The 27,228-nt window shown below is 44.2% G+C and overlaps 1 protein-coding gene across 1 annotated transcript in view; it reads right to left on the reverse strand.

Moving 5' to 3' along the window:
- The window catches only part of EIF2A (eukaryotic translation initiation factor 2A), a 161,887-nt gene that overhangs the window by 45,594 nt on the left and 89,065 nt on the right, over positions 1–27,228 (reverse strand). Inside the window, exons 6-10 of the mRNA XM_069213360.1 lie at positions 18,601–18,683; positions 15,511–15,584; positions 15,238–15,382; positions 14,557–14,673; positions 1,683–2,254 (exon numbers count right to left, since the gene is read on the reverse strand). Coding sequence (XP_069069461.1) covers positions 1,683–2,254; positions 14,557–14,673; positions 15,238–15,382; positions 15,511–15,584; positions 18,601–18,683 — 991 coding nt within the window. The remainder of the gene's footprint in view (positions 1–1,682; positions 2,255–14,556; positions 14,674–15,237; positions 15,383–15,510; positions 15,585–18,600; positions 18,684–27,228) is intronic.

The raw sequence follows: 27,228 nt of genomic DNA on the forward strand, positions 1-27,228 counted from the left end.
ATCTAGTGTTTTTTTAATGCCCCATTGAATTCTAATTTTATCTACAATAACTATATATGCAGCCAAAGTTTCACATGGCTCCAGACATTACTTGGCTGCGTGGAGAGGGGTATAATGGCAAAGAGACAAGATGCTGGAACCTTATCCTGTTTTTCCTAGATCAATAAGGTTAATACATCACCTGAAAGGAAGTGAGTAATCTGTAAACTTTATATTATAATCCCAGTGAGAAGGCTCTGCAGGACGAGTAAAACGTGTACGGCACGCATATGAATAGTGGTTAAGTGTTCGTTCCCTGCAGTGAATAGTGGTTAAGTGTTCGTTCCCTGCAGTGGATTTAACGTGAGCCCACGGCAGCAGCATGTCATAACCACCACCAGATGGCGCTTTCAGAGCAGAAAAGGGCTAGACGAAAGGAGCCGGGAAGCTAAGGAGACACATACTCAAATCTGGATCAAGAAACTGACCCGTTCTACGATAAAAACCCGAGAAAACTAAAATAACGTGTATAACAAAAAAATCACTTACAGAAAAACTAAGGGTAAATCTGCAGTGAGTTGACGGGGAGAACTGACTACTTTATGTTTTAACAGTACACAAAATGTTGTCTCTAGTGCTTTTATGTATGTTTTGCTTCTTATTACCAGGGTAGGGGGATGGATGCACATTTTTTGTTCATTGCCTTACTCATTGGCACCTTTAATATGCCACTGCCAAAGGAAATGGCACCTTCAGTGAAGGGTAGTTAAGTTACACATCAGTTAAAGAGGCTCTTTAGCATAATTGACTCTGAAAAATCGGGAAAACCATCCTCTTTAAAGCCAGGAACAAAAATAATTTTCATTTAAAACACAGCTTTTGAAGATGGTGCTTCCAATGTGCCTCAGCATCTTTGCCTTATTATAAAGACCTCCAGCCATGTCCCCTCCGGGTCTATTACAACGATCATTAGACCACCATAAAACTTGAAGCGCTTCCTGGCAAATCTGATCTTTCCTCATAAAACTGGGCTCCATTAAAAGAGTTCTTCTGCCACTTGAGTATGGTGTTAGGAGAACGAGTTTACTTAGGAAGCTTATGCGGGCAGGTTTCCCATCGTGGGCCTAATCCACACTGGCCCATCCTGACCAGCTATTCGTGGCAACTGTGGTGGAGCGAAGGTAAAAGGTTAACCACCTCCAGTAACCAACAAATCCAACATTACCACCCCAAAACACTAATACAGACATGCCAGGAGCCATATGCGACTCGTTACACAAAATATGAAGGAACCGCCATAAACCTGGTGATTATTCTAGGCAGATATGGTGAACATAGGGAGAGCAGCATCACAAAACATATGCTAGCAAGAATAATCATCAGCCAGGCCACTGTTTTTACTGCAAAGCTGACACCACACTGTGCACTGGCTGTAACAGGGAGCCCACACTTTACAAGAGTCACCACTGAGTATTCGACCCTCCAAGATGGGACGATGGATTCTGCACCCTTGAGTTGGGTTGTGAGTGTTTAGAGCATGCTGACTTACCTCAGTTTCCAAAACTGCCTTGCATTAAGTACTTCAACAATTTATCAAGCCAAATGCTTCGGGTTTATTTGGAGACAGAATTGCATTTGAATATTTACTTCAACAATATTTTCCTGAATTTTTTGGGGGGATAATTGAGGCAAAATGTACATACCAGATTGTAGCTGGTGACAGGCTTGTTCCTCAGGGCTGGTGGTCGATAGGCCTGAGCAGGCTTGGGCTCAGAATCTGGAACATCACCAGGAACCGCCTGATAAACTATCGACTTTGCTTTAAAAACGCCATCCAAAAAGGGCTGCCAAGAAACTTGCCACAGTTCTTCATCTGCAGGCACCTCATATTTGTGCAAAACGGTACCACTGTAGTGCCAAATCTTGTACCCATTCCCAACCCTCAACCTTGGAGAACACGTAGCTGTAACTATGTGTTCTCCATCAGGGCACCAGGCAAAAAACGTTGAATCGGATGCCTGAGGTTTGGAAATAAGCTTGTAGTTTTTAACATCCCAAACTTCCATTTGTCCTCGAAGATTTCCAAACCCTGCCAAAATTAGGATGTGTCCTTGTGGGCTGTAGTATGCAGCATTGCGGGGTCCAGTTCCGAAGTCAAAGATTGGATCGCACTTGAGGTTGTACACGGTTGCCTTGGCTGGCATAAAACCATACACCACACAGAATTCGGATGCGTTTGAATTCCACACAACATCATAGATGGGGCCATTTTTTGCTGCACAAAACAAAAGTAAGACAAATTAATTTTCATCAAATATGTACACAGATTAAGTATTTTACGATACACTTTTCACAGTTAAGGTGCACACTCAGGTGACTCTCACCCTTGACCTGCGTTGTCAGAATAAGGCATTCCAGCTGAAGAACCTGGGATGGCCTTGCAAAAATCTCACTAAGCAAAAATAAACATGTGTAATCCCAAGGTGCCCTACAACAAGAACCAGCTAGTTCATATCACCTGAACTGGGCCAAACCACCCTCTTTTCCGGCAGCACAAAGGGACTGACAAGCAGCAGTGCATTCTGCAGTAAATTCATCACTTGGGGGCCAGAATTTGGGATCAGTTTTTTCTCAAATGTGACACTGGATGTTGACCCCTTTGCTTTTATCTCAAAAGCTAACTGGGGAAAGCTAGTTGACAGTTCATACATTGCAGTAAACGTTTTCTTGCTTCTAATGCTGTACTTTAATTTGGCACATCACAAGTGTCTGCCAAGAACATGTTGCCTAACATTTCTTCCATACAAATAAATCCATGAGGGTGAACCACACATCATTTTGGATTAGGAACCGAGGAGACCTGGCTACTTCCTCCAATCAATCAAAGCAGGTAAAGGCTATACACCTGGAGCCAATAAGCTGCTGTTGATGATACTGACACACCTGTTTCTTGTTGGTAACACAAATGAGTCGATTCAGGGTTCCTCAACGACCTATTTAAGGTATGGGATCTCCCTGTGACCAAATAGGTAACCCTAAAGACTATATTCATTCTAGCTATTAAAATATTCCAAGTGGGTAATTGAGCTGCACACACCTTTGTGCTCAAAATTTTTATATTGTCATAAAATTGTGCTATTTGTCGGATATGATAGTTTACGTAAATTGAATAGGACGCAACACTGAGTGGTAGTTTGGATCTCATTTTTACACTTGATTGTCTTTCATAGCTTCAAACAACACGCTTATGTTTGGTGGTGCAATTCTGGTAATATGGATAATTTCAGAGAACTGCGAAAAGGTGAATTTATAATAATGTGTGGGGAATCTTTACCATTCAAGCTACTGGAATAAACAGAATATATTGCAAACATGAGTACCCACGCAAGTACAAATTAGAGGCTGGTTGCAAAACGGTCATGACTTTTCATGCTAACGGGCAACTGTATTTTACAAGATTTTTTTTTACATCATCATTACAATGAAAGTGAATTGGTGTTAATGCATTAAGAGTTACTAGACTTTCGACCCTCTTCTGTCGTATGCATAGTATGTGTGTCCCAATGATAAGCCAAATCAAAGGAGGTTTCCCAGCACATAGGGAGAGTTCATGTGTTGTCGCATCCACGTCTCAGCGGCGTATGTGCAATTGATCTCCTCAGCATCATTTCTTTTTTTCCATCAATATAAAGAGTACATGAGGAATAGTCAGATAAGAGAATAACATGAAGTGGATACGGTAGTAATGGTCAGTCATTTTTTTTAATGCCTAAGTTTACTTACAGTGGTAAACTTACCAAACATACCAAAAACAAAATGTGGTCAAGGATGTTGTTCACTGGATATCTGTTCTTATACCAAAGACTTCTGCATGATGATTACCTTAAGTATGGGGTGTAGTCTTCCGGGTGCCACTACCTTTTTTGCTCCAGCAGTATAAACGTGGATTGCTGTACAAAGATCAATAGCCTGAAACAATATGCCCTCATAGACAACTAGATAAGTAAAGAAAATCTCGAATGCCTCATTATTAGGATTATGGTTACTGAAAAGAAGAAACCAAAGCCGGTGATAGATTAAGACTAGTGTAGGCAACTGCATTACAAAACAACAACAAGGAGGCCCACAGGGGGTACAAGCGATAAGAAATGACAAAACATGGATTGTTACTAAGGGAGGTAGTGCCCAAATGACAAACTGTCTATTTCCGAGGATATGAAAATCCTTGCCCCTTCTGCCCCAAGATACAATGAAGTACCTTTTGAATGAACAAGCCCAATTAATTTAATTCATATAGTGTCTCAAGCACATCATTGCATGCAGGTTCTTGGTATCCTTTCTCTTGTAAGTCAGCTTTATCAACCAGACATACAAATATATTGTAATTCTATTGTCGATGTTATACAGGCAGGCCCTGCTGCAATCAAGCATTTTTTTGGATATTCCCTTGCAAATTACTTTTATGTTTCAGACAAGGTACGTTTGGTCACATGCGTGAATAATAATTAAAACAAACACACAGAGTAAGCCAAGGTATTGCTTACATTGTGTGTTAAGCGAGGAACTGGCCTACTTAGACTTTGCATGATTTTCCTACAGTGCTTTTTTATCTGAAGAACTGTACTGTATCTCAATAGTCAATTGTATCTCAAGGCTTAATGTTCATTTATCTCCGAAAGTGGAATAGTGTCCCAAAACAGATGAAATAGGATACCTGCATTTTTATCAATTGCAGACAAAACTGCCTTAATTTCTAAAACTGGGAATTCGTTGCAAAAACTATTACAATAGTTTGGAAAAAGGTTTTAATGTGGAATAACTCCAGGATTAATACAAGCAAGTCAAGGATAATGCAAGATGCCTATATAGTACTGATCTAAAGAAAAAGTTACTTACCTTCGGTAACAGCTTATCTGGTAGAGGCTATGGCTCTCATTACAAGTGTAGTGGTCTCAAGACTGCCACACTCGCGATGGCGGTCCGACCGCCGCAGACAGGGCGGTCCAACTGCCCTATTATGACCATGGCAGATAGGCCATGGTCTGACCGCCAGGTTTCTGCCTGTCAATAGCCTGGCGGACTTGCCGGTCACAATCCGCTTGGGGATTATTAGTCCCCTTTCTGCCAGCCTTTGCATGGCGGTCTCACAGAAAGGGGACATCGGGGCCCCATGGGTGTACCTCACTGCCCAGGCACTTGGCATGGGCAGTGCACGGGCCCCCACTGACAGCCCTGTTGTGCATTTCACTGCCCGAATTATGGGCAGTGAAATGCGCGCCAGGGGCTGTCACATCGACGCACCACAACATTGCCACCAGCCTCGATTATGAGCCGGCGTCGATGTTGTGGTGAGTTTTCCGCTGGGTAAGCGGGTGGAAATGTTTTCGACCGCTGGCCCAGCGGAAACCTCCTAATAGGATGGGCAGCATACCGCCAGCACTGGCAGTATGCTGGCCGCAGCAGCTTCGGCCGTCTTTTAAAAAGACCGTCAAAGTCGTAATATTGGCCTATATCTAGCTGCTGACTCACCTTTGAAATCTCCCCAGGTATCAGACTGGATCTGGAAGATTTTTCGTGAGCAGTACCCCCTGTGCACCAGTAGGTGGCATTGATCAGCTCCACAACCGTTGCAGTCCGCGCCTGAAGTGACAGCGTGGTATCTATATAGGTGCCACTCAGATGTGCTGATGTCACTTTCTTTCCACAACTTTCCACGCTAGAAGCGCTGAGCTACAAAGAACACTGACCACTGGTGTGTCAAAACTAGGGTTCTGAAAGGTGATCCCTATCCCTAGAAATCTGACAGTACAGTGGGCAGGGTGAGTAGGTTTGTAAGGAACCGGCAACTAGATATAGTCTCTACCAGATAAGGCATTACCAAAGGTAAGTAACTTGTTCATCTGCTAGAGACTAGTGACTAGCTACTGATCACTTACCTTTGAATAGATACCCAAGCAATACCATCCCCGGAGCAAACCAATTTAAATCAAGAAAATCCTGCAACGCGAACGGGCAAAGTGTCCATCCCTACAGACCTGACTCTCCAGGCAGTAATGTTTAGTACGCCCACATTGCTGTCTGGCAGATGTCCAGGACCTGAACTCTGCGTGCTAACGCAGTGGTTGTGGTTGTAGCTGTAGCGCTGGTTGAATTAGCTTGCAAGCCTTCAGGTGGTTGCTTTTTGGCCGGTGCGTAGCAGATCTTGATGCAGAGTACAACCCCCCCCCCCATGAAAGATTGTTCATTTCTGCACCACCCGGCCTTTCTTCGCACCCAAATACGCCACAAAGAGTTGGTCGTCCACTGGAACTCACAGATACAATCAAGATAGAAGGCCAATGTTCTTTTTGGGTCCAGGCGGTGGAGTCTCTCCTCTTCCTTAAAAGATGTAGGGATGCGTAAAAAGTAGGCAGGGTGATTTATTGGCCTATGTGGAAGGGTGTGACCACTTTTGTCAGAAAAGAGGCCTTGCGCAAAGCACCAGTTTGTCAGGATATATAGAAAGGTAAGTTGGCTTAGAGGACAAGGCCTGCAGCTCACTCACTCGAAGGGAAGACGCAATTCCCACAAGGAAGGCTGTTTTCAATGTGGGAAGCCCGAGGGGAAAATTGTTGAGAGGTTCGAAAGGAGCACACACAAAAAAAGAAGTAGAACCAAATTAAGGTTCCACTGAGGCATAATGAATGGGGAAGGAGGGAAGAGATGACTTAAAGAGTGTTGATCAGGCAACTGCAGGAAGGCAGAAATGGCCCTGCTGGGCAAGGGAAAGAATAAAAAGTAAAACCTCAGAAAGAGGGGCAGAAAGGGTACCAAGAGACTTTTCTGTGCACCATGCCAGCCGTTTCTTCCAACACCAGGCACATACCGATTTGGTGGCAGGACACATGGCTGTAAAGATGATATTGCAGGCTTCAGGAGGAAGGTCAAACGTTGACAAATGACGCCGCTCAATCTCCACGCAAAAAAGTGGAGAGCGGATAGGTTCAGGTGAATAACCCTCCACTGCTTCTGTGAAAGAAGATCCTCCTGAAAGGGCAGTCTGATGGGAGTAGCAATGGCCATACTTAGTAGCTCGGGCTACCAGACTCTGTGCCCAGTCCAGAGCCACAAGGATGACTTGGGCTTGGTCGTTACTGATCTTCTTTAGAACTCTGGGCAGGAGTGGTATGAGCGGAAATGTGTACAGGAGACCGGAGTTCCACTCAAGACGAAAAGTGTCTCCGAACAAGAGCTGCCTTGGAAACTCCAGGGTGCAAAATAGCTGACATTGCGCATACTCGGCATAGGTGAACAGATCTAACCAAGGCTCTTCCCACTGCTGAAAGAGACCTTGCAACATCTCCAGGTAGAGGTGCTATTTGTGATCCGCTAGGCATCTTCAGCTGAGTTCATTTGCTCTGGCATTCAGAGAGCCTGCCAGGTGTTGAACCATCAGGGATATGCCTTGTTGTTCCAGCAATGTCCAGAGGCGCAGAGCCTCTTGACAAAAGAGTCATGACCCCACCCCGCCTTGTTTGTTGCAATACCAAATGGTGGTGGTGTTGTCCATGAACATCTACACTATGCTTCCCTTGATGGAGGGTAGAAAGGCTTGCAATGCCAGTCGCATTTCTCGGAACTCCAGCAAGTTGATGTGGAGTCCAGGTTCCTCTGGAGAAGAAGAGACTACTGATCTCCACCTCTCCCAAATGTCTGCTCCATTCACAGCAGTGATGCATCAGTCACCGCTGTCAGATATGCTTGGGGAAGGGAGAGGGATTTGCCCCCGACACAACAGCAGTTGTTAACTACCACTACAGATCGTTTGCTGTTCCCTCTGATATATGGACCAGTGTCGAAAAGATTCTCCTGATGCTGCGCTCGCTGAAACTTCAGGTCCCACTGAAGAGCCTGCATAGGCCATCTGGCATGTGTCACTAGCAAGATGCAGAAGGCCATGAGTCCCAACAGTCCCAGAGTCAGTCTCAACGAAATCAAGGCTGGAGACTAAAACTTCGTTATCATAGTCTAAATATCAATGGCTTGCCACTCGGGAGGATAAGCCTGAAACTGCACCATGTCCAGAGTAGCTCAGATGAAAGGGAGCATCTGAGAGGGAGTCAGGTGCGACTTCGGCATGTTTACAGTAAATCCCAGCAAATGCAGAAGATTTGCCATAGTCTGACGATGGGAGACGACAGCCTAGATGGCCACCTGGGGTAAGCCTGCCTTCAAAGCCACTCATCAAGATAGGGAAAGACTGGAACCCCCGGATCTCTGCAGATGCGCTGAAACCACTGCCATCACCTTGGTGAACACCCAAGGGGCTCTGGTAAGGCCAGAGGGAAGCACAGTGAACTGAAAATGCTTGTGGTCTACCACAAACAGCAGGTAACGCCTGTGGGCAGGCAGGATGGAAGTAAGTGTCCAGCAAGTCCGACACGACCATCCTGTCTCCTTGGTCGAAGGCAGACAATACCAGAGCCAACATGAGCATTTTGAATTTCTCCTTCTTGTGGAAGATATTGAGGGTTCGTAGATCTAACAAAAGGCGAACACCTTTGTCCTTTTTAGGGACCAGAAATTAGTGGGGGGAAAAACCCCACCCTACTTCCGGCACTCAAACCCTCTCTATGGCTCCCTTGGCCAAGAGACCCGACTTCCTCGCGGAGAAGAGACTGATGATTCTCCATCATCTGTTGTGAGGTCATGGCATGCAGAGAGGGGTAGTCTTGAAGGGGAGGGAACTACACCCTTGAACAATCTGCAAAACCCACCAGTATGATGTTATGGACTTCCAGTGGGGCAGGTGATGGCAAATCCTGCTGCCAGCTGGGTGCCCATGGGGGTAAAGGTGCAAACTAGGAGGGTTTAGAGGCTGCTGCATTGGGGTGTAGGGGGGGCAGGAGGGACTGCTGACCACCTCACCTACAAGGTCAGTGGGTACTGCGCCCTGTCCACACAGAGGCTGAGAAGCATGCATGGTGGGTGGGCAAGAATGTGCGCAGCTGGAAACCCCTTCTGCAGCCGTGAAAGGCATATTAAAGGGTACGGGGCCTCCATGAGCCCTAAGGAGCTGGCGGTAGCCTGAAAATCCTTGAAGCACTTGAGTGCCGAATCTGCCTTGTCTCCCAAGAGACGGGTGCCATTGAAAGGACATCCTCTGAAGAGCCAGATGTTCTCAGTTAGGCGTGGCGCCTTAGGGCCACTGTCGTGGAAACCCCTCTGCTTAGCGAGTCGGTCATGTCAAGTCTGCAATAAATTGAGAACTTTGCTGAGTCTCTCCCGTCTGGAACAGCCTGAGAGAGTATAGTCCGGGCCTCCTCTGGAACCTGTGACAGCACTTGTGCATCTGTGTCCCACAGAGTGTGGGAATAACGGGTCAAAAGGCATTCAGGGGTAACGGACAGCAATGCTAGGCTTGTGGAAGAAAACATCTTCTTCCCAAGTGAGTCCAGCCTCTTGGATTCCCCGTAAGGGGGAGCAGTAGAGAAAGTGCCTTGGGAAGTAGAGACTTGGACCATTAAGCTCTCAGGGGTATGGCGATGTGTGAGGGAGGTTTGGTCCCCAGGTGAGGGGTGATGGCAGTGGGCCATCGCCCTATTCACAAGAGCCTCTGTGGTGGGTTTGGACCAGGTACCCAGAAGGATGTCCATAAATGCATGGTTGAATAAAAGCAACGGTTCAGATGTGGAAGCACCCAGTTGCAGCACTTCTGTCAAGAGATTAGTCTTGACTCCCACCGAAGGAAGTTGAAGGTCTAGGACCTCATCGGCCTTCCTTACCACCATTGCGTAGGAAGTCCCTTCCTCCATAGCCATGGTAGGGGAAGAAGCATAATACCAGTATCTGGAGGTGTCTAGTTCACTGGCTTGACCCAGATCCTCCGGCCAGTACATTTCTCCCTCATAAGGCTGGTATTCTAAACAGTCCCTGACCCCTTCCAGTTTTCCCATAGGCCTAGCCCAGCAAATAGGGCTCAGGCTCAGATCTAGGAGGCAAGGTTTATGCCAGCATTGGGCGATGCCCATTTGGCTGCATATCTGAGTCAGAATTGACAATGTGTCACAACTCCATCTTGTGCCCTATGTGAGGTGGGTTTTACTTGTCTAGCTCATGTCACCCTTCCATTGTGGCACCTCCCTGCCCTCAGTACTCCAAGTCACGCTTCCCTTATGGCACCTTCCAGTTTCGAGCACTCCATGATACCCCTCTCAAGCCTGAACCATTGACCATCCTGTGCTGTTGCTATGCAAGTTTGGTCTATTGTGCACCTGCAATATCACATGTCTAGTTAGGATAGTTACATTTCAACTGTGAACCACTGAATTGCACCATCATGCATGTGGGGTTCCACTGAACTTGTTTAATGTTGTTAATTACCGTTTACACCTGCCACCTGCAAGGACTAATATCCATTGTATGTAACACATGATCCTCCCCAGTTTCATTAGAATATTCCATGCTTCAACGTGGGACATGTGTGCTTCTGGAACACTCTTTGCTTCCTGTATAAATACTCACTCTGAACCAGCATCAACACCTGTCCTCTGCCCAGTTCTACGCAGGTACGTCTCTGCACTCACCTCCTGAGTCACCCGACTCTTCCAGCGTTCCAGCCCTACGCAAGCTCCATCCCTGCACTCAACTCCGGAATTGCCAGCACTCTAGTCTTCCAATCCTTCCTGCTGATCTGATGACCCTGGATGCAAGGAACATCTTCATCAGGATCAGTGCCGGGAAAGGTCGACATGGTATGACTGGTGTCGGTCCGAACCCAGGACTGGCTCCTCGGGGGCCCATCAGAGCAGAGGCACAGAACCAGCTGGGGCGCTCTCAGACTCTGTGGGGGCCGAAGGTGCATCAGCAGGGTCGGACTGTCCAAAATGAGGTGCATGGCCTCATAAAACTCCTTAAGTTGGGCGGGGGTCGCTCCAGGAAAGTTGGAGAGGCGCAGGGCCAACCCAGGCACATGCTCTGAAGAACGAGGCCTGGAATGCCGACAAATTTCTCAATGCGTTGGCCGATGGACTAAGAGAAGTCAAAGACCACTTCGACTTCCAGCACTTCTTGTGCCTCGACTTACGTGATAGTCCAGAGGACATGGAATGGGACGCCGACAACTTCAGGCTCTGTGACCAGTCCAGGAACCTATCCCCCGGCCAGGACCTCGACCTACATGGAGTCGCATTATGGGCCATATGGGTATATGCATGAGCTATCCCACGAACTGATTGGAGCTATTGTCCTGGCAAAGGCAAATGAAGTCCCTCTGGCAATAATAACCCTAGACGCCACTAAGGCTTTTGATAGGGAGAGCTTGGGATACCTAAACACACTTTTTAGTACATCTCAACTTTGGGGAGAACTTTCGCAGGGTAATGAGAAATATTTATACTACCCAGACAGACAGATTACTGCTAAATGGGAACTTAACCACAGCTTTCAAAATCACAACGTGTACGAGACAGGGCTGCCCGCTCACCCCATTTCTATGTAATGTCTATATTGAGCCGCTGGCTTTGAAGATCAGGAAGGATCACTTAATTAAGCCATTTACCCTATGCTGACTGGGAAAAGAAAATATCATTATATGGGGATGACATTATGATTTATACTAGCAAACTGCATTCCACTCTGGATAGGTTAGAGTACCTGACATCAGATTTCGCCAAGGTGTCAGGGTATGCAGTTAATATGTCCAAGACCGAAATTATGACATGGAACATGGAAGAGGAGTATACTTTAGAGAAAAGATGAATAAAATATCCGGGTGTTAAGATTTGCAACGACCTGGAAGCTATAGCAGAGGTAAATTTGAACTGTGTCACAGTTAATTTAATAAAAATATCCATTCTTCCAAAGCACAGCTTCCTTTTCATTATGATTCCTCTACATTTTAACAAGACCTGGACACAAAAACTACAAACCTAAATTGACTCCTTCATCTGGGCTTCTGAGGGTATTAGAAACACAAGAAGGAAGTTGAGAAAGAAATATGACAGAGGAGGGATAGCTCTACCAGACATCCAACTATATGTTTGGGCTTTTCAGTTAAAGAACGCGAAAGATCTGCTATCCAGGAAAGAGGGCAATCAGCTAAAGTTGGTTATGTTAGAAGGAGTGGGAGGAGAAGGGTCAAAATTAATGTATAAATTTGGTCACCCTAGATTTTACAAAAAAGTAAGAAAGTCTTGCAGACTGCCGCCCGAATAAGGAAATCAACAAACTTGTCATACTACAGCATCTCTGCTCCTGTGTGGGATTCCCCTGCTACACCAGAGTGCCTTAAAGACTCCCCCCTCACCACTCCTAAAAGAGGCAGGTATCGTGGAATGGGGTCAGATACTCCAAAATGGGAAACTTCGCTCCTTGGAGGAACTAGCGGCAAAGATGCAGGAGTCACTATCAAAATTTAAACATTATCAACTACAAAGTTGGGCCTAATCTTTGCAAGAGCTGGGAACTGACACAAATGAGTTGGAGGAGCTGTTGGTTAAAGGACCAATTCATAAAAAAGAAGTGGAGGCCTATTATAGCTTACTGGGGGAAGTCTAGATCAAGATCGGGACCTCCCAGCCTCACTATGGGGTAAATCTTTTCCGAACGAAGATGTCACTTGTTTATGGCTAGTCTCACGGCGACTCCTTTACCAAGTGGTAAAACCAGCGTATCTAAGAAGAAATCATCTTTTTGTCTTTCATAGGTCGTATTATACCCCTAAAAAGATGGCTAAACTCAGATGTAGGGAATACGGATTGTAGAAAATGTATTTTTTCTATGGCAGATGACCTTCATATGTTTGTTTCTTGCCCTTACATTCAGAACGTCTGGGCAGATGTCCGGGAGGCATTAAGCGATGTACTACACCTACAGTTTGACAGGACTCCAGAATTGGTCCTCTTTGGGAGGTCACCCAATATAGGAAATCTGTATTTCATAGAAGAAGTCTGGTGTTTTTCCTGATGCTGTTGGGTAGAAGGGAGATTTGCAAGCAATGGACATCTTTGAAATCTCCCACCAAGTCTGAATGGCTGAGTGCTGTGGTCAATATATGTAGGATGGACTCAAATAGATCCTGTGCAAAGGAAGCGGCAAAGTTGTGGAGACCCTGGATAAGGTGGCTGGAGCGGGGGCGATGGTACGCCAAAACATCCTGTCTGTAACCGTCCGATAATTAAAGCCATATGAGATCAAGACCTGTAAGTGTGGTATTCACCTCCCAAACTTCCCACTTTGAGTACTCTGATCTTTTCTGTGGGTGCTCGAACAGAGTTAAGATATTGGAGCTTAGAATGGAAGCATAGAGAAGGTAAATGAGGAAACCTAAAAAAACAACAACAACAAAAAAAAAAGAAGTCGAAGACCACTTCACCTTCCAGCTCTTCTTATGCCTCGACTTACCTGATCGTCCTGAGGACATGTAATTGGACGCCGACGACTTCAGGGTCCGTGATCAGTCCCGGGACCTTCCCCTCAACCTGTATTGAGTCGCATGATGGGCCACCATCAGCTTTAGGGACCGTTCCCTCAAAGCCTTCGGATGCATGGCCTGGCAATCAAGAGCACGACTTCAGGTTGTGGACACCTTCCAACCACCAGAGACTTTGTGCAGATGCGTCACTGACAATGGCCGGTGACAGGTTCTGCATGGCTTAAAGCCAGTCTTGCGAGACAACATCCTTGACACACCAGGTGGCAAAACCCAAAACTTGTTGACAAAATGTTGAAAAAGTCCAGTGAAAAACTGACTGAGGTGTACCTCTTCTCTCAGATCAGCACTGGCTGGTGCAGAAAGAAAAGAACTGACACCAGAGTGCCTCAGTGGTGCCTCTATGACTACAGCAACGTCTCTTCCGGAGCGGATGTCCCCAGACCCAGAACCAATCAATGACACCTACCGGCGAGCAGGGGTACTGCGCACGAAAAATCTTATGGATCCAGTCTGACACCTGGGGAGAAGTCAAAGTTAAGGAATCTGCAGCGAGAAGTCTCTATCAGATACCACAACCATCAGGCCACCTCTGTATTTAGACATTCTTGGGAGCCTGTTAGGAATTCACGCCCTCTTCCCTCTCTAAATAAATGGAATCATATTAGACAGCAGTATTTATTATAGTTGGTTGCTAGATCAATTGATAACTATAACAAAGCTTTCATCGCCTCTAATTTCTTAGATCAGTAGGTAATATATGTCAAACTGTACACCTACTGATCTGTATTCTGAAATATTTGACACTCTGCTGCATGCCTCAAAGGTAATACTAGTTGGAGGACCTCAGCTCCAGCTCTTCGTGTAACCATGTTAATGTTTCATCACAGAGTGCCAGAGGTGCTATCTGATATTGCTGTGTTCATTTTAAAATATTGGCTGCTGATATCTGTGGATCACTTAAAAAATGCCAAAGGGTTGTTATTGCCATGTGCTCAGTCTAAGATGAGCCGTAGAATCAGCTTCATGGTCCTCTGCATGAAATGAAGATATGAAAAGTGCTTGGGAAAAATTTACTTTTTTAAACATTTCAAAACATCATTGCTACTTAATGTAATACATATGCTATCCAGCAGCACCATGCACAGCAAAGAAGTAATACATACCAAGCTGCACAACTGCACTTTCTCCATTTGTTGCAATATAGTGTAGGGTTTGTTCTCCATAATACGATGCACCGGTTTTGTCCACTTCTGTACTAGCAGTCACTAACACGGCAGTACCTATAGTGCAAATTACAATAAACAACAAACATCAATATGTCAAGAAAAAGACTTCTATCAAAGAGTAATTTTTACTCCAAATGTGCAACCTAAGAGAAGGCATGATGAATGTTAGCGACAGGCCAGATGTTTACATACAGATTGTCTATGGTGCTTCAATGTAAAGTTACATACAAGGCCTGATGGAAGAACAATGTAAATACATTTTTGTATTGCACTTAACATATGTTGGGTCAAACAAATATGATTAAGAGCTTTACGGATCCATAGAAAATTTAAGAAAATGCAAAACACAATAAAAAGAAAAGAATAATGGGTCTTTTCTATGTCAGGACTCAAACACCTCATCTATAAAGTTTGTGTGAAACGCCTCCTTCTCTACAAAAGAAACACAGAGCTTAAGGATTTCCAAGTGGACCTGCTTGACGAGTAGATGCAATCAATATAAAGAACACAACTGAGCCTTATAAGACTAAACATGAAACTGACATGTCTTCAATTAAAAAAAATGAACACTAAACAAAAGTATAAGTAAAACAATGAAAGATTTAGTTTTGACCCTACCCTTCTTGTTCCACAGCATGGTCACCCTGTCCGCTTTAAAAAAACTTTTATTGGCCAAGGCAGCTTGAGGACCCCCAAAGTTGGGGTATTGGTATAACCGCACAAACGAGGGTGCACCTTTGCTTCCCGGAACATAGACAGCAACCTAAATTAATGAATAATTGTGTTTAAAATTACTGATGAGTGTTAAAATATAGCAGACAAAAAGCTATTAGTTCTGAAGAAGGTGAGAAAACAATACACAAAGAATTTCAGTAAGAACAGCAAGCATACCTTGACTGGAGGTGGCCCAGGTGACAACTCAAAATCGCTAACTTTCTGTAGAAGTAGTTTATTTGCAATTGTATCTGTAAAAATAAAAAATAAAAATGTGGAGTTAGGTTACAGTGTCGCAGGCCACAGTACTAAAACTATTGTAAGTTACTTTGTGAAGTCTCTTAATCTTCTAATTGTTTAGAATGACTGATGCCAAGGCCCCCGTGCAGAATGTGAAGAGGGGCCTCTGAGTCTCCAATATCTCACAGATATTCAATGGCTTTAGGCATAATGAGGCCCCCTGCTGGATTAGGGGGGCCTTTACGGGCTGGGGTCCTCCATGAGCTCAGGGGCCTGTTTTACATCCCTGCCTTCTCCTCCTTCAGCTTCCTTTGGATGAAGGGCTTCAGAAGACAGGCCCCAGATTGTGATAAGTGTAATACTAGAGCAGGACACACCGATTAATGAATATGATTTACTGAGAAGAACAGACTCAGAAGTGAGTGGGTTTCGAAAGGCACCAATATTTTACAGTTGGTTCCCACGATTTTTAGAGGTGCTTTCAGTGTTTGGTGTAGCAATGTTTTTTTATTAACATGTTTCAGGGACTTCATCTATGGAGCTTTTCTATTTTTAATACATTTTTCATCATATCCCCACAGCACAATGAGCTGCTTGTACCTGGCTAGGCAGTTCGGGTTGGACTATTCCCATTGGAGCAGGGTCAAGAACGATTTGCATATGGCTGGGTCCAACCTGAGGGCATGGTGGGAGAAAAGCAATGGACTGGGATGTGTCCCAGAGTGATTGCCAGTGGCTGAGATTAATAAAAGTATTCCATCCATCACTTTCTTGCTATAGTTCCTGGATCGTGCATTTAATAAGTGGTGCCTACAGAGAAGGATATTATCTGGACTGGACGTTGACATGTGCCTTGTATGCCATAGAGCCCGTATATGTAAATTTACTGGGAAAAAAACAAAACAAAAGTTAAAGTGGCGCTATAGATATGTGTTGAAATGGGATAGCTAATATCTGAAAACTGAACAATTACTGAAATTCGCCATTTATAGTTTAGTCATTTAAAAATAAGTTGTGTCCTGTTCATGCACTGCTTATGACATCACTCATATTCCTTATGTTAATTGACATTATTAATTACACATCATCCATGACGCTACTATTCAAATTACTTCATAAATCTTTACATCATTTAAAAAAAGAAAGTTATCAGTAAATGACATATAGTTATGTACAGCATTGAATTACTATGTGTATGTGCACATAATGCAAATCGCGTAAAACATCCAGGTATGTGTTGGTGTGCATGATGAACGTTTTATGGTACACCCTTTGCTAACCAGTAAACCTTTGTGTGTAGGTAGTACTCATTGTTAAACAAAATAAAGGCCGAGTCCATCTGATGTGGGTTGCAGAGGCATGTTTCCAAGTAGGTATCGACTTAAAGACAAAGCCTGTCGCAAAAAATCTGTTAGAAAATCTAAAGATTCTATTCACAAACTGTGAATAAACTGGCACCACCTACCAATAAATAGCAGTAAGACAGTGTTATAGACAAATTCTATATGAAGAAGTCATTCATAAAGGTTTGGATATTTATTTGCAAACGTTTGCTGAAGATGTTGATGCACTGAAGATTGTTGAATAATGTAGAATGTGAGGGTGACCCACTTAGAGATGGTTTAACTCACACTGTGCTGTAAGAAAGGCCTACGGTTGTATGACATTGTGCTAATCTCATGAATGGTAGCAGTGAAAGGAGTCTATCAGTGGCTAATTCAAACATGTCAGCCACTTGACTTAAAATTGTGGGCCATGTGAAGCCTTTAAGAGGGTGAATTCATTATGGTGTATAGAGAACAAAGTATGTTTTGGAATGTATGGAAGGATTAGAAACGGACTGACCTGATTAACACCCGTAGAAATAGATTGGCATCCACCAAATTGGGGTGAGTTGACAGGCTGATATGTGTCTAGCATGTGGCCAAAAGTAATGCTCTTTTACCACTTCACTGATGATAGAAAATTGGGCACAGATATCATTTGTAGAATTAAAAGTCCACAAAGCCAATAGAACACTTTTACAATGGCTGAATGTCAGCAATGATGTCATCTAAGATGTCATCTGTGATCTAATAAATGATGTAATTTAACACATCATGAGTGATGTAATACACAAAATCATAAGCAGTGTATGACAGAGGCTGAGGTTATAGTTAGTTCACTAAACTATAACTAGCAATGGTTTTCCACTTTTCGAACGTTAGTTCTTATTTCACTTCAATATCTAACTGTGTTTTTTTCAGTGCAATTCAGTGTTTTTTGTTATGCTTAAGCTGAGCATATGCTCAGGCCACATGGGTGAGAGGGAGAGAGGGGGGAGGGAGGGAGGGAGGAAGAGAGGGAGAGAGAGAGAGTGTTAGTTATAAGGCAAGGCATGCAAACATTAAATAGTTGTGCATTTTTGCCATGCTTGTATTATACGCTTTCTTTTCGATAAACCCCAGCATACTCCCCAATCCTACAATTCCAATGTTTTGTGGTCAACAACGAGGATTTTTATTTTTTATTTTTTTATTCTGCTTGCACACACGCAAGTTACAATAAAGCTGGCGAGGTCACCTTTCAGATGTTTAAGCAGTTTATTACACTTTGGAGGCGTCAGAAAGAATGATCCAATGGCGTGACAAAAAGAACAAGCATCGTTTCATGTCTAGATATCGACTGGGAATTGTGATTCATGTTTTGAACATTCAAAGTATTTCCACCAAGAATAAAATGCAGACAAATGGAAAAGGTTAAACAGGAATGAAATTTGAAGATGCGTTTTAACCAGCAAACGCGTTATTAAAATCGGGCTTTGACCGCCCTGCTGTTTTAAAGTTTATTTCATAAATTTGTGAAGTGTCCCTGCTACGAATGCCCGCAACATAAACTGGACACTTAGGGGTATGCCATAAATTATAGTTTGAGCTGGTTGGTTCGTAAAATAGACAAAAGGTAGAAAATGGCTGACGATAAACACCACCGTGTGTTCAAGCTAGCAGCAGTTAATACAAAGAGATCCTTTCACGGGTGTGAGCATACCAAAGGCATTGTTTTCAAAGAAGTGCACTTCGTTGTTTACATTCCTGGCGCACAGGCTCTCGTCATCTGACCAACACGGGTGCCTGCGGGGGAAGAAATGTGAGAGGTTAGCCGCTTTTATCATCTGAAGTGAACCTCCTCTCTGCGGAGGCACCAAAAAACCTGGGTCTAAGGCAGTCCCCAAAAAACACCAATGAATAAAGTTCACCAGTTACAATTGGTTTGTACTAGATTCTGCTGTAGTGAATGAACGTGCGCAGATCTGGGAAAAAAGGCACTGGCAAAGCCAATAGGTCTTGCTTCCATGTGCTACCGCATGCGCCCCACATGAAGGCACAAATGCTGTTTGTATGCGTTAGGCCATTAAAGTGATCCCTTTTGCAGCTTTTTGTGTTAAATGACAAAACAGCAATATTATGCTGCCACAGCATGTGCTGCATAACCTTTTCTTTCCACATAATATAGTTAAACCTGCCACATAGCTGGGGTCCTCAATTTCCTACTGTGGTGATGAACCCATAACAGCATCGCCACATAATATGCCATATTCGTAGTCCGAATGATACACCAAATAGCTAAGAGCATCAATGAGAGAGGAAACAATTGCTCTGAAGTCCAATACCTATGTTTTTGGAAAGGTTGCATCAATCAAGCAGCCAAAGCCATCAAAAAGAACTAAAACAAATGCAAGAGGAAACCCCATGCACAAAATACTTTGTATCCACAAAGCTAGTGCATGCCACTGACTTTGCAAATGCAAAGTTCAAATTCACAATGCTTAGATTCACAATCACAATTAAGTATCAAAATCTACACATAGCACTCTGCTGCGGACAAATGATGTTCTTCCCCCCTTGCATATCACAAAGTTATGCACAAATGCTTTGTCACAATTTTTGCAGTCGCCAAGCATGAAACCGTTAGCAATTCCTAAGGGCAGTCACTCGCAAACTGCAAATTCTCAATATTTGATAGACAACACTATTCTTGTGCAGGCTGGACACCGGGAAGAGCAAACTATTGTCCCGGCATGAGCCACAACATGCCCTCCGCAAAGTAAAATTCATAAAGTGCGCCTCTCTGTAGCAGTGTGACTACTGCACCTTTAAGGGAGAGGGATTACCCTGCAATGACATGGTGGAAGCAGAAGATGAGATGGAGGTCTGCAGTCACACGGAGACCTCCATTCCAGCCACTTTGCACTACGAGATTTTTCAGAGGACATTGAGGAGCAAAGCAAAACACCGCGATCAGCCTCTGAGTGCATGAGATCCCTCTATAGTAAAATAGCAACCGAAACCAAGAGACACCAGTAATCAGTGCGCATACAAATAGAAAAGATCAGAATGCTCTCCATAGGACTTCAGTGCCAGAAGAGAAATTTAATACGTGTAAACTGGAATTTACATAGATTGGATCTACCTCCATAGAGGTCCGGTAGAGAGCTCCATAAATAAATTTAGGAAAATCAAGAGGAGTGACCTTTTATTTACCTCATTTTAATAAGCAGGTAATCAATAGGAAAGAATAAGTCCAAAAATTCAAGAAATCTTTTTAATTTTAATACCCATTATTTCTCACAAAATGAAAGTAATCTTGCAATGATATCCAAACTTTTATTTTATAATATGCTCCTTTCAATATTTAGTTTAAAAGTAAATATATTTCTTGCTTTGGTAACCCAGGTTTTTGATAGTTGTTCAATAATTAGCAGCAGCTAAATCTACTGAATGCACTTTGTACTCTCAATTACACTTTCACAGGGGTTCAAATATTAAACTTTGTCACAAAAAAACCCAATGATTACGTTGTACCTCTACAAGCTCTATCACATATTACATTTCTACAAACGTACATTAAACCAAGCCAAATTTCACCTGATGGCAGTTAGTCCAAAACCATCCAAAAATGTTCCAGTTTCAATTAGCAGCTTACACTTACAAAAAACTATGATTAATTATTAATGGAAATGCTCTAAATACAATTGTTCTCCTTGTCTTTATATCTTTGTTACTTTATTTTTATTCCCTGCACTCTCGCCCATGTTTTCCTTCAAGTCTGCTCTGAGTCTCTCGTTCATTTCTGTTGCAATTCTATGTCAGGACCAGAGGCGAGGATTATGCATTTCTTTCTTCACCTTTATTATAACAGCCAGTTCAAAGTTCAGCATAACGTAAAAACTAGAACACCCATGAGTCCTTCATATCTCCATGGTAACCAGTAAACAATCTGTTCCTTCTCTGATAGTCCATATATATATAGCCTCCATTGCTATTGTCCTTCCTCTTTCTTCACTGCTTACAGCACAAGTTAAATCTTTTTTAACTCTCTGCCTCGTAGCGATTGTTAAGTGCTTGTCAATCTGCTTAAGCGTGGTTATTGCTTGATTATTTTGCTGTGTTTACAGTGCTCTGTTCACCGGACAATCGCGCGGCAGGCTAAAATTTCAGCCCGAGCACAGACTCATCATATGGTGACGTGTCGGGTCCACCAGAGGGTGCTGTCTCGCGCCGGGGTGGTGATCCTGAGCACGTCCTTCAGCAATTCGAGTTGCCGTGGGCGCTCAATCGCAGTGGTGACCGCACCGTGGGGGATAGAGCCTGGAGCTCTATGAATCCCTCCAACTCCCGCGGAAAAACACGCATCGGTAAGAACGAAACCCCTGCTGGTGCCCATAACGCGGACAGCAGAAAGCGCGCGCAAGGCCGTTCGCCCTTTTTTTTTACAGGAGCGTGAGCATTATTTTGTCCAGAAGGATAGTAATAATTTCCCTACAATCTTTTTTTAATTTAGTTACAACTCTTAATCTTAACCGATTTCATGCAGTATTTTTCGAAAGTGCCCCACTGGAACAGTTTAAAAAATATTTGATCTTATTGCATAATATCCTTATTTTTATGTTTTTGTGGATTTACCTAAGTATCCTCTGCTACTGGAGTACTTCTTTATATAAATACAATTGCATATTATTTCCAGTAGCAAAATATCTTAATCTTCTCCTCAATGGTTGGCTGATATACATATTTCCATATAAGAACAAGCTATGTACAAGTTTTACCCTATTCTAATTTTTTACTCTTTTTCTCAACCGGTATAATCATTATTCACATTTGTATAAGCAAATGTTACTCATTAAGGTAATTAACTATTCAGGGTTGGAGAAAAGTATTATCACAAACAGAACAAGATATAACATAAAAATGAGCATTTACTGCCATATTCCATTAATGAAATGCACTTCCCATATTTGATGATGGGAGTTAACACCACATCAACAGGTTAATCATTGCTTGACATCCAGCCACTAAGGCCGCAAACTATATTTCACCCAGTGAAGTTGGGGCATGTGATTTGGTGTTCGGGATATTTGAATCAGTTCCGAAAGCAACACATTGTGCATATTCACAAAAAATAAACTTGATCATAAATGTAATTACCTATATGCCTGCAAGGAATTCACAAAGCAAATCCTGGCATGGGTAACCCCTTTTTACGAGTGCAGAAATCTCCAAACTTTTAACTTCCACTCAAGGATTGGGATTTAGTGCGTTCACAGGCGTTGCAAGGAGTAGTTAACCATTGACGCACGGAAATAACTGCAAACAAGTATGTTCATGGAAGTTCACAAGCTACTATCATTTCGCTTTCAAACCTGGAAAGGCTTGTATATTTACTTCCGGCCAGTACTAGCATACATCTGCTTTCCATAGTTGGAAGGGAAATGGATAATTCAAAATTTTGTGGACATGTAAAAGAAGTGGTTTCTCAGCCAAGGAAAAATATCCAAAGAAAAAATGTGCATTTGCACGGGGAATCAATTCTACGTCAGGACCGGAGGCTTCGGATTATGCTTCTCTTAACTTTACTGACAAACACAGCAGCCAATAAAAACAATAATTTCAAACTACAAATCCCATGAGCCTTAGCCCACCAATCATGGCTCGATACTGTCCATAAATAGCATGAACTCTATAGTCCTTCCTTTTTCTTTGCTGCTCCAGCAGCCAGTTAAGTCACGCGCGAAACGCTCGAATGCTTTGTTTTTATAGTATATTAAATTAAACGAGCGCGCTTAGCAATAATAACTTGCTCTTTATTTCTAAACGTTCCGGAGCTTCGGCTCCTCTCTAATGCCTTGTGTGAATATTGTTAAATGTATATATAATTGTAAGAGCGAGTATCAGGAATAATTTGACTTTTATGGTTTTAAGGTTCCGGAGCTTCGGCTCCGCATATTTAGTTGTTCCTCATCATTAAAACCCCACCGGTGTGGAGCGGGAGCAGGCCGAAAGAGCGAGCGCTCGCTCGTTCAGAGGACGCAGTCCTCTATCTATGCCCATGCGTGCGCACGCGCATTGAACCGATCTGAGGTTTTCCGACCGGCTTTTTGCGGCGTGTGTACGCGGAGCGGCAATTCCTCATTAAATCGGCCTCAGAGCGCCCGCAGGGGCTGAAATAATACTTATAGAGCTTTGCTCAGGGGGCATACTTGATGTTACAAGCATTATTAAGAAACTGAAGTTTTTTGCAGGTGGCTCCCTCCACTTTAAGGCTTCTTTTACCGGTAAAATTTAAATTTTATACACCTGCTCAGGGTTTTTGCCCCCCCGTCAACTCCTCCTGCCAGAGACATACATACATATATATTAAGATGGCGTACTACGCCAATGAGGAACAGCAGTATGACGAACTGCAAGAGGCACCCTCAGAACACCATTTGGAGGAAAGACTAGTGGAAGCACTTGGTTACCATGTGCAAGATTCCGTGAATTGGCGCTAATTCAGGCCCTCAAACCATTTACCCAGCCTCTATCTAACTTCGCCAAAAGAGAATTTTCGGGCGAGAGTAGCCAACAACCTTGCCTACAAACCGGGGATTCCGGTGATGTGTTGGGTCTTAAACTGCAACGCTCAAGTGGCACCTCTTCCACAGAAATTTTGTCGCAAATGGCAACCTCCGTGTTGCGTGACCATGCGTATGGAGGGTTTCTGCCCCCTCAAACTTCGCCTTCCAATCCTTTGCAATCTTCTTCTCAATCCTGTTATCACGACCCTTCTTCCTCAAAATCGGATTCGGATGACTCACAGGCTGATCCTCAACCGCGCAAAAAGCTGCGCAAGGCGAAGCATAATGCAGCCAAGGATGACACCCCTCAAGGCAAGAGCCTCTTATTCTCTCCAGAAGATATCATCCACCCTCGCTCTACTGAGTGGGTTCCTCATCAAGAGGTGGCAAATTATGTCCAAGACAGACTGCGCAGAAGCTTTGAAAAAGAAGTACGCAACACTCTTAGGTCAGAGTGCCCCCGCCCCTCCCTCCTAGGCAAAGTGGCAGACACGCCAGAATTGGATCCTAGCATGGAAACCTTTCTCCGGAAATTCGCCAAAGACCCAAAAAAGGGTCTAGACCGTGCCTGGAGAGGTTGCCAGGACAAATTATTGGACATGTCCGGTCCGCTAACGAAAATACTGGATTTAGCCATAGAATCCAAAGAAACTGAAACCCCCTTGGATACGGAGGCAATACTTCAATGGACCCAGAGAGCAATCTGCCTCCTGGGCAACGCAAACTGCGCCATGTCAACGGAACGCAGACGATCTTTCCTCATTCGTTTAGACCCAAAGCTCGCTGAGTTGGCCACTAATGAAGCCGGCTCAGCGGCTAACGGAATGCTCTTCGGAGATAAATTTATTTCCAATTTGAGCAAATACGTAGCTACATTCACAGCCCTTGATAAGGCCCAATCGAACATCAAAAAAGTATTCAACAATGCTCTTTTTATACGGGCCGGACGCTTCAGGGGTCGAGCGCCAGGCCGAAGATACCAGGCCCCCAGATACGCCTCCCAGGGTAACAGAGGAAACTACTCAAACCAAGGCAACTTCTACCCCAATGGCTACAGGGGGCGAGGTAGAAACTCCAGAGGATATCGTGGAGGTAACTCCATTCAGGACAGCACAAACTCAGGTGAGAATTATTCATCCCTCAGAAGTCATATTGGGGGGCAGGATTCAATTGTTTCTCCCGGCTTGGGAATCTATTACTCAGGATCCTTGGGTTCTTCAATCAGTTCAGGGCTTTCAGCTAGAGTTTTACGCCCCCCCAAAACAAACGAGTCCTCCTATGCCTCTCCTTTTTTCCCTCGCAGATCGCAAATTCATAAAAGAGGAGATTCTCTCTCTCATTCAAAAAGGGGCAGTGGTGGAATCCTCGCCTCACCCTTGAGGTTTCGCCAGCACTATATCTTCTTGGTACAAAAGAAGGGCGGCGGATCCAGACTGGTCCTAAACCTAAAGCATTTCAATTCCTGGATGGTGTACCGCCATTTCAAGATGGAGGGCATCCACCTTTTCAGAGACAAAGACTGGATGGTACGGCTAGACCTCAAAGACGCCTACCTCTCAGTCCCAATCTTCGCACCTCACAGACGTTTCCTACAATTCCAATGGGAATCCCAGTGGTTCGAATTCAAGGTGCTTCCCTTCAGCCTCTCCTCAGCGCCCTGGTGCTTCACCAAACTCCTTCGCCCAGTGGTGCAATACTTAAGAGAACAAGGAGTGCGCCTAATTATTTACCTGGACGATATTCTCATCATGGCCCATGACAAAGATCTGGTGCGGACTCATCTCAATTGGACAATAAAGTTACTCCAGGACCTCGGGTTTATCTTAAACTCCGAGAAATCCAACCTGACCCCTTCACAGAGTATGGATTTTCTGGGGTTTCAGATAGACTCTGTAACATCCTTACTAATTCTCCTGATCAACAAACGGAATCTGATCAAGAAAGAATTGAGGAGAGCGCTTGCCTCTCCGACTATATAGTTGAGGACACTCGTCGGCCTATTAGCCTCATCCATTCAGGCAATTTTCCCGGGGCCCCTGCACTACAGAGCCCTTCAGAGATTGAAGATTCTTCACCTTCAAAAAGGTCTTCAATATTCAGAGTTAATTCCCCTTTCGGAGGAAGCCAAGACAGAGATATCATGGTGGCTAGACCACATGGATGCATGGAATGGCAGAGCGATTTTTCCTTCCAATCTGGATGTAGTGATCGAATCGGATGCCAGCCGTTGGGGCTGGGGGGCACGTTGCGGCCAGGTGGAGACAGGGGGCCGTTGGTCCCCGGGGGAACTATCTTACCACATCAACTGCCTGGAACTCCTGGCAGGATCGTTTGCCATCAAATCCTTGAACCCCGCTGGGCTCATTGCTGCATTCTCCTGCGGATGGACAATGTCGCCGCAGTCAGATACATCAATCGCCTAGGAGGGACCAGATCTCGCCTCCTAGCGGAGATAGCGAAGGAATTCTGCCACCTTTGCCTCAATCAGAAGATTTCGGTAGTAGCGGAATACATTCCGGGCATTACCAATACGACAGCAGATTGGAACTCTCGTTTCCTTCGGGATGGCAGCGATTGGAGGCTCAAACGGAACATTTTTCAATCTCTCCAACTTTGTTGGGGGACATGTCAGATAGATTTATTTGCATCCCGATTGAACAGTCAGGCCCCTTGTTTCTTCAGTTGGAGGCCGGATCCTCAAGCGATGGGGATGGACGCATTCATGCACTTATGGCCGAAGGATCTTCTCTATGCCTTCCCTCCTTTTGTGATGATTCCTCGCGTCCTGGCACAAGTGCGTCGCCAACGCTCGGAAATCATTCTAGTGACCCCCTTGTGGAGTGCTCAACCCTGGTTCCCTTTCGCAATGAACCAATCATGCGACTTTCCGGTGAAGATTCCGTGGTCTGTGGACCTTCTTTCGGACCCATTGAACAGTTTTCACCACTGGTTCTACAGGGACTGTTAACCCTGATGGCCTGGAGACTTTCAGGCGACGATGGCAAGTGCCTGGAGTTTCGGACTCAACATTGTTTTTCTTATCCCAATCTTGGGCCCCCTCCACTCAGAAAAGATAAAAGCAGGCCTGGAGGAAGTGGATACGTTGGTGCAATACGAGGAGTGTGGATCCCCTGGGGTCAGAGATTCATGTCATAGCCAATTTTTTGTCAGTGTTGGCCTCCCAAGGTTTGGCTTATAGGACAATTAACAATTGTCGCTCAGCTCTTTCGGCAGGTCACCCCCACATCCAGGGGAAACTGGTAGGAGAACATCCCTTGATTTGCAAATTGCTTAGAGGTATCCGTATGGTAAAACCCCCACAGCCGAAATATACCTCCTTATGGGATGTTAATATTATTTTACGTTTCCTTAGAAACTGGCCGGATAATGACGGTCTATCTCGCAAACAACTATCCGCAAAATTGACTATGCTTTTATGTTTGCTCTCCTGCAGAAGAGTCTCAGATGTTAAAGCTCTGGATTTATCAGGTAGAGTATTCACTCCTAATGGAGTATCCTTTTCCATTTCTAGACGTACGAAAACTTCATCCAAATGTATTTCATATCCATCTTTTCCACATAATAAGAAAATATGTGTTGTTCAGTGTTTAAAGAGTTATGAGGATGTCACACGAGAATTCAGACAGAATGTTTCTGGGCAGTTGTTGATTTCCTTACAAAAACCGTTCAACCCAGTCACTGCAGCAACCTTAGCCCGATGGGTCAAATGGTTACTAGCCGAATCTGGTATTGACATAAGTGTGTTTGGGGCTCATTCGGTT

The sequence above is a fragment of the Pleurodeles waltl genome, chromosome 11, assembly GCF_031143425.1.
Source record: "Pleurodeles waltl isolate 20211129_DDA chromosome 11, aPleWal1.hap1.20221129, whole genome shotgun sequence".
Lineage (NCBI taxonomy): Eukaryota > Metazoa > Chordata > Amphibia > Caudata > Salamandridae > Pleurodeles > Pleurodeles waltl.